The sequence below is a fragment of the Bradysia coprophila genome, unplaced genomic scaffold (genome assembly GCF_014529535.1).
Source record: "Bradysia coprophila strain Holo2 unplaced genomic scaffold, BU_Bcop_v1 contig_138, whole genome shotgun sequence".
NCBI classification, from domain to species: domain Eukaryota; kingdom Metazoa; phylum Arthropoda; class Insecta; order Diptera; family Sciaridae; genus Bradysia; species Bradysia coprophila.
In genome coordinates this window covers 86,519-103,731 of record NW_023503409.1, presented here as the reverse complement: position 1 = coordinate 103,731, position 17,213 = coordinate 86,519, and the positions used below count along the sequence as shown (strand labels likewise).

Genomic DNA, 17,213 nt, shown 5'->3' with positions numbered 1-17,213 from the left:
ATATTTTAAGCGACAAACTCGTCAACAAGAACATTAAAACTTGATTTTTTTTTGTCTGTAACCACGGCAGAGTAAAATAAACCAGGCAGGAGCGGTTCATTTTCGAAACGTCAAATAAGGGACCTAATACATGGGATGAAAATGAACTCAAATGAACACTGACATAAATTGAAAAATTTTATTCGCAAAATATCAAGGGCTACTAGATTATTCAGGTCCCTAGTCAAACAAGCGCTCCTGCCTGGTTAACTTTACTCTGTCGTGCTGTAACCAAGTGAACAAAAGTGCATGAAAAATCGTTTGGTTGGGTGCACCTGTTTCGATTTAGTGAAATGTTCATAAATGCTTTGCAGGCATTTTAGATTTCAAACTCTCTTTTTTAACTGATTAAATGTTGTTACCGAAAGCGTAAATACCTTAAAAGCCATTTCTTCCGTCAACCAATTTACTTTGTGTTTAGGTCTCAGAATGTTTACATTGAAAATGGACAATGCCCTCTCTAGCAAAAAAAACTTCGTTGAGACCCTGTCAAAATACCTTTGTTTGTTGAATTATCCACTGTTGCCTAATTTCTAATTTTACATGTAAAATTTAAAGGCTGCGTAGCATTTTTACCCCCTTATAATAAATGAAGTTAGGTTGCTAGTACAGCACATGAAAAATAAGTTAGAATCAAATATATATTTGTACCAATGATAATGATTTACGATACTTCGTCAGTTTAAGAATGCAAAATAAACTGAAATTGGTCAAAAATACATTGCAAAAATACATCAACGAGGGAAGAAAAGTTGAATATCACCCTGGCCACAAATACCACCCTCGAAATGCAAATTCCAACTTTTCTTCCCTTGTTGAACAAATAACTATTTCAGAACATAAATATAGTCCAATATTGCTACCAACCAAAAACGTTATGTTCGCTCATGATTTTATTCATATCAAACGTGTATTCCCCACGTTTATGCATGCAACAGAACTCTGTATATTGTATATTGTTGGCAAGGCTGTAAACTTTGGGGAGGTCACTCAGATACAGACACGCGGGTGACACACCACAACTGACGATAAAATGGCGGATTTAATACAAAAATTTACCTACTTTGACAATTCTCGTCGCCGTGATGATGTGGTGATTTTTTTTATATGTAAAATCTTCAGAAGTGGTGTGTTCCCTCGTATCGAATAGAATAACGATCTGTGCCTGTTCTTGGAGTGCATTGCTAAATTTCATTCTTCGATAACATGATAACTTCAGTCTCAACAGATTTCCAAAATATTTTTTTAATGGATTAGGAACAAAATTCATGAAGCTAGGCTCGAAGATAGACTAAATGATTTTATGACATATCACGGCTACCGGTTGTAAGAGCTTAAATGCAGGAAAATTCAAACTAGATATTTCGGTACGAGGTTTCTGCATCTCAAAGTATCGACATCAATAAATAAGTCCATCGATTTCCGGATTCATATTTCAATGTTTCGACGAAAGATTACATACTAGCAAGGTATCATACTACGTAACGTCTATGGTAATATGACACATGTAAAACACAGTGGCTCATCTTTCGTAATTTTTTCAATGCTCATAATTATTCAACGGTCATTATCTTCTGAATGAACAAGAATCTAATCTAAGCACCTAGCACAGTAGTAGAATATTGCATCTGTCAAACAGAAAAATTGATTACGAAAATGTACTTGCCACGTAATTTTTCATTTCTAAACCGTTTCAAGGTCATGACATTGCGTTTGGATATTTCAATTGGTTCTGATATTTTCTAAGATGTGTTTTAGGCTCAAGATATCTTTCAGAAAGTCAATTTTTCTCAAAAACCAACAGAATACCCATAAATTTTCGTCGACACAGCAGAATTGAAATGGATTTTAAATTTCCGTGTTGGGTTGACAATTATAATGGAGAAGTATATATCATGGACATCCGACATGATCTTAGAATAACTGGTTCGTTGCCACATAAAACTGCATTTACTCTTTGCTCGGCTAGTGGTTGAGGTGAAGATGGACATGTCGATTAAACACACTCACAAAAAAAGACGTACACAGCATTAAATTAACAATATTTGTCTTCTTTAATCTTCTTTTTTACATAAAATTGGAAAAAAATAATTAAATTAATGAAATTCAAAATCGTTATACATGTGAGTTGGCAATAAATGTTTTCTGGAAGAATATTGTTGCGGTCTTTAACTTAACAATTAAAAATTTCTATTTTTGATTCGTTAAAAATGATATGAAACGAACAAAATGATATTTTAATCAAAAATTTACAAATTTTAAATTTGAAATATTGATTACGTGATTTCTTTACATTGATGGGTGGTGTGATGATGAATTGGTTCAAGCCGTTACGAGACATAAGTTACACTTTCATTGGATTATACTAAATTATTACAATGACGACAAATCATCCGTGGATTTCTCATTGTTACAAAAAGCGACGTAAATCTTTCGTTTCAAATCTATTTTCTCATACAAACACTTTAAAAACACTACCGTTGTCGCTTACATACATACATTGGACACGTCTATCCAATCAATTTAGGCAACGTGAATATTTTCACGAAATTATGCAATTTTTGTTGTCCTTGTCGCATCCGTCCAATTGCTGCTTTCGCTTTCGAGCGCAAGCCAGAGCATCGTTCGGTACGTAGCTGACACGAACGCCGCCGTAGTGACGCCTTTGCGGTAGTTGATAGGCAAGGTCATCAGTACTGGATGAGCTTGACGAACATGTTGAACATACGCTCGTCGCATCACTATCATCGTCGTTTTTGATTTCTTTCGATGTGGATGGCCGTTGACGATGTAAGTGTCGATCCGATGTACTTTTCCTTCTGCCACTGCTACTTTTTGATCGTTTCGAATCCGTCCGACCCGAATAGCTTCGCGATCGAGGTAAAGTGTCCTGCACACCTTCGAAACGGACCCCTTTCTTCACTTTCACTTCTTCGAAATTGTTTTGGGCCACTTCGGATACATCAGGTGTTGGCAGATCGTCTGGCGTTAAGGGTTCTTCCATGGAGGTAGCAAGTTCGGGCATTGATGATGCCATGGAAGGTTCAATTGTCGAGAAATTCATCGACGTTTGGTTATTACGATTTGTACTATTTGTTTGGGAGTGCCAATTGTCTAGGCTATCTCCTAGGTCAGTTAAGTCTAAGGGTTCTCTGCTTCGGTCTTTGTGTAAAAGTTGTTGGAATTGTGGTGAGTCGGGCAGTGGATGCGGCTCTGCTGGTTGACCTAGATCGAATAAAATTTTAGCTGAATCATAACGTTGAGATTGAATAAAAACTTACCTCGGTCCGTTAAAAGCTTTTCCAAATTTCTCTCTAACAACACACGATCCAATCCTTTATTCACGGGACTCGGTGATGGCATTGGGCTCTGATTCTGTGATCCGTTTTGTGGTGCTACTCTTGTATTAACCTCTTCCTGCTCCCAAGTTTGTTGTTCTTGATTCACCTTCGGATTTCGCTGCAGTGCTCGTCTTCCCATCTTAGGACTGCGAACTGTTTGTGGACTACGCATCTGACGTATTGGCGATGATGGAGTTATTAATGGCGACGCTGGAGGTGTTGATGATTCGTTGTCCGATAGAGGTTTGTTCAACGGCTTTGATCGTTGTCGCGGCATACGCAGACCGGGACCTGAACTATCTGATGGTGTAGGCGGTTCACCTTTACTACATGCAATCGAACAATAAATAGCTCCTCTTCGAGGCAAGAAAGGTCTTCCGAGAAGGGAACATCTGCGAATGTAAGTGATTGATTGTGTGTTCAACGATTCATCGAAAATTTAAATTCGATTTACCTGCATGTGCTACAAGAAAAACAATGATCGGTTGCGTGCCAATGCTGACCGTCGTGACTCATTTGACCCTGGTCGACTCCAATTGGTTCGCCACAATAATCGCAATATTCGCTAGTTTAATAAGAAAATATTAATAGAAAATTAAAGCTATTTGAATGGAGTGGACTTACGCGAACATTGCATCGAAACAACACAAACAGTACGGCTTACCATCTCGCATTATGTACCTAAAAAATATCATGTTAAATATTCCAAAGAAAATCTCTCCATATGAACAATGTTCTAATTAATATTATAGCTTTAACTGACCTAGCGCCACCCAACTGCTTGTCGCACTCGAAACAGGCAAAATGTTTCATGTGCCAAGCTCTCCCTTCCGCTTCGGTACACTCGTCTGCAAGGATGATCTGGAAATAAGAAAAATTGAATTAAATTTAAAGTTGTCGTCCTGCCAGAAATGGAATTTTTATGTCACTAAGACCTATTTCGTAGGATACTATGCTCTACATGCTCATAATTAAATAGTTGCATTGATTCTGTCTGACGTTTTTACTGTATCAGGCGTTTGATTAATTACACAGCCGAAAAACAATCCTGTATACTAACACATGTCCTTAAAAGACCAGCATGTGTACAAGAGTGTAAAGTTTATGTACCTTAAGATTACGAATTCCTGCAAATAATTGGACGTGTAATGAAACCCAAATAACTTGTCACTCCGTTCGTATGACTACAATGACGTTCCGAATCTTCGTTCCATTCGACAAGAAAAAAAAATCTCGAAAATGTTCGGTGTAATAATCCCGTAATGGATGACCGTAATTATCAGCACATATACAAACCGACAAATGACAAGGAATTTGAAGGACACATTACAATGAACATGCATGGCGGTCACAGTAATCCCCCGCAAACATATAGCCCATATAATCCTCTGATGGATCGAAATACATTCGTTTAATGGGTGAATCGAAACAGAAAAATATTTTATTCTGACAGAGAATGTGGAATAACTTGTATAATAATAAGGGTATTAAGAGTATAAGTAGATGGATGCCAAGGAAATATAAGATGGTAAGGGGTTATTGTCGTGATTTTTTCATTGATTATTTTCGTTTTATTCGTTTGGGATCTATAGAATATTGTGAATCGAAGGGATATAAAAATTCGACAAAAAAAAATTGTAAGGAAATCAATTTTATGAATTTCTCTTTCACTTGCTGTTATGATGTAGGCAGAGTTGAATATGCCGATAGGTACCCAAACAGTGGAGGAATTCTGCGTTGTAATGAAAGTTAAATGGCTTCTTGTTGTATTATACTGGCATCGGCTTAAAACTGGCATAATAAATACCCAATTAAGGCAACATAATTGGTTCAAATATGTTTCGGTTCGGTATTAAATCGACATTATTATTTTAAAATTCCTTATATTGGGAATGGAAATAATAATTCTCGTAATAATCAGAATACGGTATACTTTGTATAGGGTTGAAGAGATTATAGGAATTATGTCTGTTTCATTTTGGTATTTATACACCCAAATTACTACGACGATTTCCACATCATTCATGCCTATCAGAGAGAAACACAAAAGAGAAAATTACGAATAATGATTTAGTCTTTGAAATAAGGATCGATTCGGTGTTGAAATGAGTACAACGAAGCTCAGTAAAGAAAGCACTTTACAATTGGTCTAAACAATTAATGTCATTAGAATAATTTATGAAATCCTTTTTGTCTGGCTAAACAAATACTTCAAAGAAATCAATGAATATTAAGGGCTAATCAGGTTGTCGACAACGACGTCAAAAATAAACGATGATCTGTAGCTATGGACATTTTATTCAGCAAAGCGTACAGCAGCTCTGGAGAAGTCCAAGAAGTAGAAGAAGTACAAGCAGAAGGCAAAATTCGATGTAATTTTCAATTTTTTTGTTTCTGGTTTTGTGTTCATTGAATTAATTTACATTCCTTTGACTGAAGGTGTCACGCATGAAAAAGACCAATTACCAACCAATTTGACTTTGCTAAAAAAATGATCCCCATTAATTACCAGGATCTGAATCGTCTTCTAAAAGTTATCGAAATAAATTCATTCCAATGTTACCAAAGTTTGACACGATGATTATAGGCTGACCGTCGTTAAGTTTTCTCACCAGAAGTATGAGTTTCAGTCCAAAGGATCCATCTCGCCGCTAGGACATCAGATACACAAAGTGTATCAGAAGTAGTTGATGTCAAGTATTTATAAAACAAAAAGAAAACAAGGCATCAGAACAGTCGGAGCGTTTGCTGCGACTTAGCCCCGTACAACCCGTAATCCTATTTCGTCCGCAACCATTATACGTCCGTAGCCCTAATAATCCCGGAACCCTAATACGTCTACAACCCTCTAATGCGTCTGTTACCAAAATGCAAGTCAAGTTGCGCATTGTCAAATTTACTGAAACCGTTCATTTTTAAAATTGCGCATAGCGCAATTACGAAAGCCCGTACGAAGTACCTTTCAAATAAAACCAACAATTTACGATATTATTTTAGAAACCCAAAATTTTTTGCCAACTTTCCATAGGGTATTCAATTACCTCTCAAATGAAACAAAAACTATCAAAATCGGTTGAGATTTACTCGATTTATGTGCAAAAAGCACTTAGGGCCGAGTAGCGGCCTTAGTGCAAGGGCCCAAATTTGAAACTTTTTTTGCCATCATTCTATTCGTCATTCAATTATCTCGCAAATGAAACAAAAACTAGCAAAATCGGATGAGATTTACTCGATTTATGTGCAAAAAACACTTAGGGCCGAGTAGCGGCCTTAGTCCAAGGGCCCAAATTTGAAACTTTTTTCGCCACGTTCTTTTCGGTATTCAATTACCTTCCATAAAAAACTAAATCTAGCAAAATCGGATGAGATTTACTCGATTTATGTGCAAAAAACACTTAGGGCCGAGTAGCGGCCTTAGTCCAAGGGCCCAAATTTGAAACTTTTTTCGCCACGTTCTTTTCGGTATTCAATTACCTTCCATAAAAAACTAAATCTAGCAAAATCGGATGAGATTTACTCGATTTATGTGCAAAAAACACTTAGGGCCGAGTAGCGGCCTTAGTCCAAGGGCCCAAATTTGAAACTTTTTTCGCCATCATTCTATTCGGCATTCAATTATCTCTCAAATGAAACAAAAACTAGCAAAATCGGATGAGATTTACTCGATTTATGTGCAAAAAACACTTAGGGCCGAGTAGCGGCCTTAGTCCAAGGGCCCTAATTTGAAACTTTTTTCGCCACGTTCTTTTCGGTATTCAATTACCTTCCATAAAAAACTAAAACTAGCAAAATCGGATGAGATTTACTCGATTTATGTGCAAAAAACACTTAGGGCCGAGTAACGATCTTTGAGCCCTCCCAACAAGCCCACGTTGCATCTTACCCAAAAACAATGTTCAGCAACTTTGTTCTACTCGTCAATACCTTTCATTTGATATATCACAAGCAGCTATTGCGTGCGTATTTCGGTAGATATCGTCGAAAGACTGAAAAACACCTATAGGGCCCTAGCTCTGGAAGGGCCGACCCTACCATGCCCATTTTCGAACTTGACCTTACTTTTGTCGATACCAATCGGGGAAAAAAAGAATTTTGAAAAAAGGTTGTGATTTACTCTAGCTAGAGGGGTCACGGACGGACGGACGGACATTTTTTTTATTGCGGATTCGTCATCTATGAACATAACCAAATGCTTTGCCCTTACTGTCTGCTTCCAATTCGACGTGTTACAAACGGCATATTAATCTTATAAGCCCCCAGTACTTCGTACGGGGCTAAAAACTGTGAAAGCTGGTGGATTCTGACTGGTCTTATCTGCGTGATATGCGGCTAACCCAAATTTTAAATAAATCAACAGCGAATTAACGATCGAAAAATGAGTGTTCCCATAAATCAGACAAAACGATAACGACTTTTTGATTTCCGAATTTCTAAATTTAACTCAAATGCATTTAATGCAGCCGATTTGCTTCCGCACAAAGTTTGTCATATAAATTCCTCAATAAAATTTCCATTAGTTAATTGATCCAAAGTGGATCGTAATTTTATTTTCAAAAAAATAACAACCGTAAGAAACCACATAAAATCAATACCTATTTAACTACACCCAATTTAAGTGGTTTCGGCATGGGAATACAACATCCACACATACATATCATTTCATTTTCCCTACGAAAACACTCTACTTTTCCAAACATAAAATTTCCATTATGCCATTGTTTCGAATTTCGAATTAATAGAGTGGATTTTATGTTGGTTTTTTTATGTGATCCAAATTTACATTCAAAATAAATCCAATAAAAATGAGACTCGCTAGTGGGAAAAATGAAATTTGTTTTCCTTACCTCATCGCAAGCTGAACACCTTGGCTTAAGTGTTTCCGAATGATGACGTCCACAGTACAGTCTCCCCTCTCGATGGAAATAAATCAAATCGACCAACAGTTCCTTACACACACAGCAAATAAAACATCCCGGATGCCAGCTAACGTTTTGGCCGAACCGAGAGGCAAATATAACAATGTCACCAGATGATTGAGGTTCTTCGCACTGGAACAGAAAGAGGGAAAAGCGTTTTATGGTTTGTTGTTGTTCTAACTTTTATCCACTTTAAAAAAGTAAAATGTTTCAAATTAATTGCAATTTTGTATACATCGAAAAGTTTCCTTTTGAAAATTCCTAATTATACTTTCGGAGGGGTATGAATGGAACACAAAAATTAAATTAGACCGAGGACGACCCGAGAAAAGTATATGCATGACAAATCTCTGTAACATCTTTACTGTAAATGGGAACGTTTCATTTAATTTATTTACTTAACGTTTAAATTAAATGGGTCGTTCGTCATTTTGACTCATGGGAAAAACTTTTGGCATAAGAAAAGTGTAATAGACCATGTCCATTATGCAATGATGGTGTGTGTGCGTATGTTTATGATGTAATCAAAGTTTTGATAATAAAAATTTATTATCTGATTAGCATTCAACGGTATATGGAATGAGTCAAAGTCTTGAAAATAAAATGAAAAGCGATATTAACCGACGACACCAGAGAAATTCTATAAACGAATTTGCATCAACTTCAAAGTGGTAAACAATGCTGTTTTTCAATACCATACATTAATATACGTTGAGAATAGAGCTCCAGCGGTGATGATGACGCTATTATATTACCATAAAAGAACGATAGAGGGGAAGGAATCGAAACATCTCAAGACAGATAAATAGATGAGGGTGGCTTTGAAAAAAGCAATTCTGCGAGGTAGAATGACAACAATGGAGTGATAATATAGAAGAACAATTTCATTACTCATTGTTGCAGTATCAAATATGTATGACGTCCCGATGAAACTTTGATTTCTTTTCAAATTATTGATTGAATGACCAAGAAATCGTTTCCTAACATAGGCGTAAATGGGAAATTTAGCAACAAAAAATGTATAAATCGTCACATGTACGCAAATCATGATCATTCTTCTATTTAATTTAGTATAACTGACGGGACTAAATAAAATTATTGAACATTTTTCTTCAGTATAACAAAGTATTTTAGTCTAAACCGTAATCGTGACCGTAATTATACCTATTCGAGATCTCTTCTAAAAACCAACCAATTTCCTCATACGCATACGTAAAGTTCATTTCAAAATTCTGCTGCAATTTTTGCAGAGCACTAGAACGTTATCAAGATCAAGATTGCTACAATCATCCGTCATAATTTAATTAAAAAACAAATAAAATAAATGAATCCATCCGACAACGAACAAAAATATATGAGTCACGATTGCTATTTAAAAAATAATCAGATTTTGGTGTCACCGCATTTCCTAATTATTTCCACCACTTTCAACACCCTCATTTACCCGGTCCACACACTTCTGGAGCTGTGTTTTATGATTTTAAACGTTGACGAATACCATTTTCTCTGGCAGACATTAATGACATATGACAAAGAAAACTCAACTCATTCCCATTTGGCGCAAAAACCCCTCCTTCAATAGAACTCCGAAGCATATTTAACTGTATACGTACCAAGGGCTATATCGTGTCCCAAATTGACAATTTCTACCGAATAAAAGCAACCATTTTAATTATTTTCATTAAAATGTTAAGTTTGAAGCGAACAATTTAAAATATAAAATCTGCGAAAATATTTTCATGAAATAACATTTTGAATATATAAGTTGTTGAAAGAGAAATGGCTTCTGAAATAAAATACAAAATTATGTTCCACCTCTGTGAGAGAAGAGTGAACCGTGCTATGGCTTTGCGTGTTTTGGTACATTTTTGTTTTCGTATTTTTGCAGCAAAAAAAAAATTGCTGCCAAAGTATTTGTGTGTGATGGAAAATAAAGTGAAGTGGTATGAAGGTTTGTGTATCTTTAAAAAAAATTATAGACAGACGATTGTATATTCATAAGAATTCATTTGCCCTGCGGACCTTAGCTTCATTAAATTTTTTAAACACAAAAAACAAGAAAGAGAAAAAAATCATTTTTTTAAAGGATATGATTATGAGTTCAGTCATTACGTATCTTCGTATATTATAAACAGCGCATTTTACTGCTTCAAATGGCGAAGAGTTCTACGTATCCCCTTCGGTATTTAAGAGCAAACATAAAGACGAGAAAAAAAAACAAATTGATACCAACCAAGATTTTCTAATCGTTAAATTTAAATGACCCAAAAACCACCCTAAGATAAAGTAAAAGGTTTATGATGCATCAAATTAAGAGTTTGAGTAAGAGAGTACTCATTAAGTATCCAACAAATTTTAATCGTCTAATAACGAATTCAAACTTTTTACCCAGACACTTTCTTCGATTCCATTTTACGTTTCTAATTCGGTTGAATCAACCAATCTGGTAAGTTGGTATTTTTTCTTCTTTCTTTGTAAGTGTTTTACGTCTAATATCCGCTGGGGATATGAGATAATTTAGTATCAACGACGATAATTAGAATGAAGAATTGCCAAAGTTTAAGAAACATTTAAAAGGACCGAATTGAGCTCTTGTAATGGATGATTGTGAGTTTCTTTTTTGTTGTTGTTGTAAACTTTAATTTGTGTGTGTTCCTTTTTCGTTTGGTTCAAATATATTTTACAGACAGAGTTCTCTGGCGTTCATCCAAGTTCATTTTCTTTCTGTTAATTAATTTTTGAAATCAGAAATTCGGAGGAATCTTTTTTAAAAGAAAACCCACATCTACCCAAATGATTTTTTTTTGTTTAGACTTTGATTTAATCATCCTAATTATTTGGTCTCAGTATTTGGATTTAAAGCTAATGGAGATAAGTCTTTTGAGAGTAATATAAAGATTCCAAAGCAAATTACAGAATCTTGAAACGTTTGGATTTTATTGGATTGTATCATTTGTCAATGCCTTAGTTAATTCAATTGGAAATTTCATCTTTCATGGAATTTAATCTCTGGGATTCTAAGTACAGTCAGAGGTCAGAGGCAGTGAAATTTCAGCATGAATTCGCTTCAGCGGTTTTTCATCTGTTCCACACATAAAAAGAAAACAGTTTAGACTTGTTTATACGGTTAAAGCTGCCACGAGCGTGGTAATGGTAAGCCCGCATAAATATGTATCAACGGTTTCGATTGTTTGCGTGGATCACCTAAGCAAATTCCAGCTGACATTTCACTGCCTGCACTGCCTCTAACTGTATTGTAACACAATTTTTAATAAGTTTTTATTGTAGAGGAGTACCCGATCAGGAGTGACTGTACACATATTTTCGAACAAATACGCTACCATGTGGTAGGACTTATCTGAGTTGGTTACCACTCGATTCTTTCAGTGCCTCAAATGACATATATTTTGCCTGTTGTTCACAGGTCTGTATTTGCTTGAAGGAAGCGAAGAAAAATCATAGAAAAAGTTACCCAGTTGCAGAAGGAAGTCAATTATAAATCAATAACAAATACCTTGTAAAGCAAGTTTGAATCTACAAAAAATAGGCACCAATCATTACATATAAAAATGTCATTCTCCGTGAAGCCCATTTAGTCTGCCAGATAACGATCTAACCCAAAATAATTATACATGAATTTCACTTCATCATTCATTCTCCACGAAGTGTTATATTATCGGAGACCATAAAGCTACCGAATTGTTGTGTTTTTTTTCTTCTTAAATAAATCAATCCATTCAATACATTGTAGCTTGTAGTTGCGTTGTGTATTGACGGCATTCTGGAGATCTTATTACCTTTTTTTTTATTTTTTTTACTTTGTGATTGTAGATGAAAACATTTTTCTGATACTTTTTCGCTTCGTTTGGGTATAATAATAAAAATGTTCTTCGACAACGCAATTTACAAAGATTCGAGATAAGGCTTAAATGATGCTCTTAACGTCGACGCTGTGGAAAAGAAGAATACAAAAAACGAAGAAAAAAATGGAGGAAAACGAAATTTCTTTGCTTAGTGTCTGTTTTAAGTGGTGTTTCCGATACATAAGAAAGACCTACAATATATTCGGTTCGGTATGCTACGATAAGAGATGATATTTTATTATTGAAGCTTTATGCGTGTGTGATAAAAATGTTTGGTAAGCTGTATCTTTCTCGAAACGATAGAAAAGGTTCTTTACTGCGAAAAGTTTTCTGAAAGGAAATGAATTCAAAGTTGAAATGCTATCTCATATTGATGAAGACAACGTATTTGTTTTATTTACACTAATGATGGCTGATAGTCACCATTTAGAGAGCTTATAATCTTACATATATGGAACCCATTTACCGTGGTCCAAAGTACCAAACATTTCTACTCAATATCTCAAACAAAAAGATAATTTTAAATATTATACACCGAGCGAAATCCTGCTTATTTGGTATTCATCTCTTGTAATTGAGTTTATCCCAAAGGGAATTTTTCATCGTTATTTCGGCTATGTCAGTCTGCATGCAATGCATAAGACGTATACGTGTTTTTGTTGTTACAAACGTTTGCTTTTTGGTCTTTTAATTAGAACGAACCAGAACTTTTCTAGAATTTATATGATCACATTAATATTGGTGATGGAGTTGGCATAAATGGAATTATTATTAATATTCAGACAGTCATGAAGACTTGTTTGCTCGAAAATTTTCAGCTTATTTCATCCCTGATATTCACATGGGAAAAAAGCGTTGACAGTGGAAATAATTCGGAGCATGGAATTAATCAAATGATAAGGTTAGATGGAAGGAAGGAGGTGGTTAGAGATGAAATATAGACCACTAGCTTTATTATCAAAACAGTCTTGTTGCAGAGACCAAAGTTCTTTATCTCGCTCTGGATTTTATCGTGTCATTTAAATATCTAGAACACAAAACCGAGATTGATGAATATGGTGGATCGTTGATCAAGCTATGAGTATAATTTACAATTATTTGTATATGTCATCCAATACACCGTCCTGTTTTCATAACTATGAGGGGAAAAATCCATCAAGAGCGATATCACTCAAGTAACGAATGAACGAAAAAAAAAATTAATTTAAAAACTCGATTTCGTCTTTTTTAATTTACGATTTAATTTTCCTCGTAGTCCTACTTCTTAATAACGTTTTCTTTTCTTTTCCTCATGCCACCCAGAACATGAATGATGTTCCCCTTTATTTTTCACATCATGAAATACATAAGAACCCATCATTATTATTATTATTGTTATTATCATTCTATATTACCGGGTAGTATTGTATAGAATGAGTTCCATAACTTTTCCGAGCACGTCAGGCACACTTTTATTTATTTCTTGTGTTCAAAATTCTTTTCGTAACGCAAATATTTGTCCTTTATTTGGAATAAAATCATGACAATAATAAGTCAAAAAGAAATTATTTTATTTTCATATTCCACCCTCGTTATTTTCCAGAGACAACATGTATGCTACAAGGTGTATATGCATGACTTATATATTTATGTTCAGCTTTAGAAGAAAGGAATCGGAAATATTTTCGTATTTTCTTTTTGTTTTAATGGAAAATGCAGTTGGGAAAAGTATTTTAAAATTGATTTTCTTTACACATTTTCGTCGCAATCGAAGAATCGAGTGGTATTATTTTTTGGTGCGAGCGCAGTTAGCAAGAAATATCAAGACTTTGGAATTACGTTGGGTAGTTTAGCAATTAGTATAACAAATATTACTTTCATTTGTGTATCGACAATTTTGTTAGAGTAACGAGTTAGAGTACGAGACAATGCGATTTTATATTTGTATTTAAGGATCTAAGCCTCAGCTCTAAAATTGAAATGAATTACAACTGTTCTAAGCTAGAAAATCCTTTTTTTCTGTAATTGTATCCTTAAAAGCCAGAAATGAACAGACACATAAATAATCGTCATTATAGCTGGCTATAAAATCGACGGGTATTCAGAGATTAAATTATTTACTGTTTTTCCGTTTATCAGAAAATAACACAATTATCCGCCCTATAATAAGATAATAGAATGCGACACGAAAAAAGAAATGCGAAAACAAAAATATTGCTTCCTTCCCCTAGAGCCGTTTAAAAAAAAAAATCGGTAAAAAAGTAACGTTCTCGACTAAAGTTAAAACCTTTAAATCTACAGGGATTTTCTATCAGCATTCGCAACGAAATGCAAATACGCTAACACGATTCCCTGTATAAATAAAGATTTTTCTGCCAAGATAAACGCGGGACCAAGGTTTAAAAAGCTTTTATGTATGTGGGTGGATCGTGAACGTTGAAAGTGGATGTGTACAGTAAAATGAAAAACACTTTAAAAAGGATTTCTTTGTAAATAATATTATTGGAACAGAAATAAATAAAATTCTCGTCTTATGGAAATATGTTCCCTCTAAACACAACTATGCACTTACCCCTTCACATGGGCGACTTGTCGTCAGCTGCTTAACACTCCCTCGACCAAGTGCTTCGCGTTTCCGTTGTGCCGAAAAGAGGCGCAGCTCTTTTCGCTCCTCATCGGTGAGCGAATGACAGTATCGAACCTGTGAAAATTATTCATTTGTTACTTTTGATGAGAATTTTTGTTGGGAAATTGATATTTCTTATGCAAATGAGCTAATTTCCTCATAAAATTTATATTAATTTTAACACGACCCCATAACACCCTACTTTTGAAATTTTTCATATTCTGCGTCTACTACACCGATGTCGGAGTACATAAACGAATTATGCAAATTTTAATCCTTGTTTGCTTATGGTTAATCAAGTGTGAAATAACTGTGGGAAGATAATAAAGCACCCTATACAATGCGATAATTCATGTATAATAAATCAAATGAATTTGCCATGAATTCAATAAAAGTTTGAATAAATTTAACAGGAAAAAAATCGAAAGAGAAATGTTGCTGTTGGCGATGAAAAGCAAGCTCCTTGTAGTAGTATATACAATAGCGTTTTCATTTTCATGGTAGAATAGTTCCACGACCATAGTTTCCTTCGGATTCAGAAAATTGTCCGAAGGGCTGGCAATAATTTTTCTTTTAATAAAATCGACAGTCGATTCATTCGTTACATTTTCAAATTACAAAATCAACAGACTGTCAATGATTTGTGTGGTTGAAACTGTAAAGAAAATGATCAATTTCTTGAAAGTTTTGTTGCCAAGTACTCCGGTACAAGTTTGGTTATTATCTATTATTCTAGTTCAATGAACGAGCGCCATATCGTCAAATAACTTGATATAAATTGAAGTCTAATCCATTTAATATTTATATTAAGCCTCCCATATACGCTACTTTTTCAATTTCAACTAACAACAAATCTCGCTTCTTTGATTGATCGCCAAAATTAATGTACATGCTGTCACGCATCGAACATCAGTTAATAAGAAGTTTTACATTCATAGCCATGTCCCGAACACTCAAGAATATGTGGATAACAATCGAAAGTATCAATAAATCTTTGATATTATTATAAATATGATGTCTATTTCCAGCTTAATAACATCAAAGAAATCTGGCTAGTTTTGTTATTCAGATATCGTACAATAGCGCATCCCAGACCACTTTTTGCGTTAGCGTGTAGGTAACATAAATCACGCGCTTATTTTCTTATTACACGAATAACATACATAAGTATATATAAGATAATGTATTATGCTCCCTAAGATGATTTTATATCCTCCATTCCCAAGAAAATTGTCAATCTATCCAGCAAATGGTTAAACCGCCATAATAATAAAAAGGAGGAAAATATACAATTTTCTATGCAAATTTATTCTACTTAAAATGTGTGTATTACCTCATTATCGTGGGGTGGAAGCTGCTGTAACAGTTGTCTAACACGATACTTCTCCCCAGCAGAGTTTACGTATGGTATTTTATCTTCGGGTATTTGTGAGAAATAGAGATGAACCTGAAACAAACAGAAAAAAAGATGTTTTCGTTAGAGGCATAGGCTGTGAACAGTAATATATGATGTGTTCGTGAGCAATATATGTATGGCAGTGTGCGGCAATTTATCATTCCGGTGACATAACAACGTGCCACCTAAATTTTGTTGTTGTTTATTTACGAAAATATTATTTTAATAAATGAGATGAAATTGCCATTCAGTTATCCTAAACAGTAAACCAACCAACCGATGCAAGAAGAAGACGTAAAAAAGATAAAATGTTAAAAGCTAAATCGTAAGCAAATGAGAACAAAAAAAAAATCCGATCCCAGACTACCGTTCGTACAGTAGCTACAAAACCTCTTATAAAACACAATGGAAATTATGGTTTTATTATCGTGACCTTTAAGATCTTATTTTATTATTATTTTCCAAACATCTTACCGGTGTAAAATGCATTCCTTTTTGCAGAGAATATTTGCACATAAAAAAAAACTTTATCAAAACAAAGCTATGAGCACTTGCGTGAATTGAACCCATTTGCAAAAAGTTTTTTGTGATTTTTTTTTGCTCCATCCACAAAAGAAAGCAAAAAAAAATCGTATTTTGTTGAATGTTGCATACACAACCGTTCCAATTAGTTAGTATGTCTATATGAAGACGCTTTTTAGAAGATTGAAGAAGATATTATGGAACGATATAGACCATTGTGCAATAAATCGATCTTGCTGATAGTTTATTTTATCCTCTTTGATAGCGTCTGTTCATGGTTACTTTCACAAGAATTCACAAAGGGAAACGAAAGAACGATATAACGATAAATCAATTTTTTTAATAGAACTGTTTGTTAGCAGTCGTAAGGTACATGCAGCTGCGACTCCAGCGAACAAAGGATCGTATCATTGATAAAGAAAAATCATTTGTATTTAGAAAAAGAAAATGAGAAAATTTGTTTCGATAACAGCATCAAATGAAAGCTTTACGAAGTCATTGAAGACTTTCTTTTCTTTTATTGCTGTCCTT

The 17,213-nt window shown here is 34.6% G+C and overlaps 1 protein-coding gene across 3 annotated transcripts in view; it reads right to left on the bottom strand.

Moving 5' to 3' along the window:
* Window positions 1-2,069: 2,069 nt before the first annotated feature.
* Window positions 2,070-17,213, bottom strand: part of LOC119074151 (protein prickle-like) — a 70,898-nt gene continuing 55,754 nt past the window's right edge. For all 3 annotated transcript variants that reach the window (XM_037180153.1, XM_037180151.1, XM_037180152.1), the window contains 8 exons: window positions 16,098-16,211; window positions 14,711-14,839; window positions 8,225-8,428; window positions 4,144-4,241; window positions 4,005-4,061; window positions 3,835-3,945; window positions 3,321-3,772; window positions 2,070-3,264 (listed from right to left, as the gene is read on the bottom strand). In XM_037180153.1, the coding sequence (XP_037036048.1) occupies window positions 2,582-3,264; window positions 3,321-3,772; window positions 3,835-3,945; window positions 4,005-4,061; window positions 4,144-4,241; window positions 8,225-8,428; window positions 14,711-14,839; window positions 16,098-16,211 (1,848 nt within the window). In that variant the 3' untranslated portion in view covers window positions 2,070-2,581. The remainder of the gene's footprint in view (window positions 3,265-3,320; window positions 3,773-3,834; window positions 3,946-4,004; window positions 4,062-4,143; window positions 4,242-8,224; window positions 8,429-14,710; window positions 14,840-16,097; window positions 16,212-17,213) is intronic.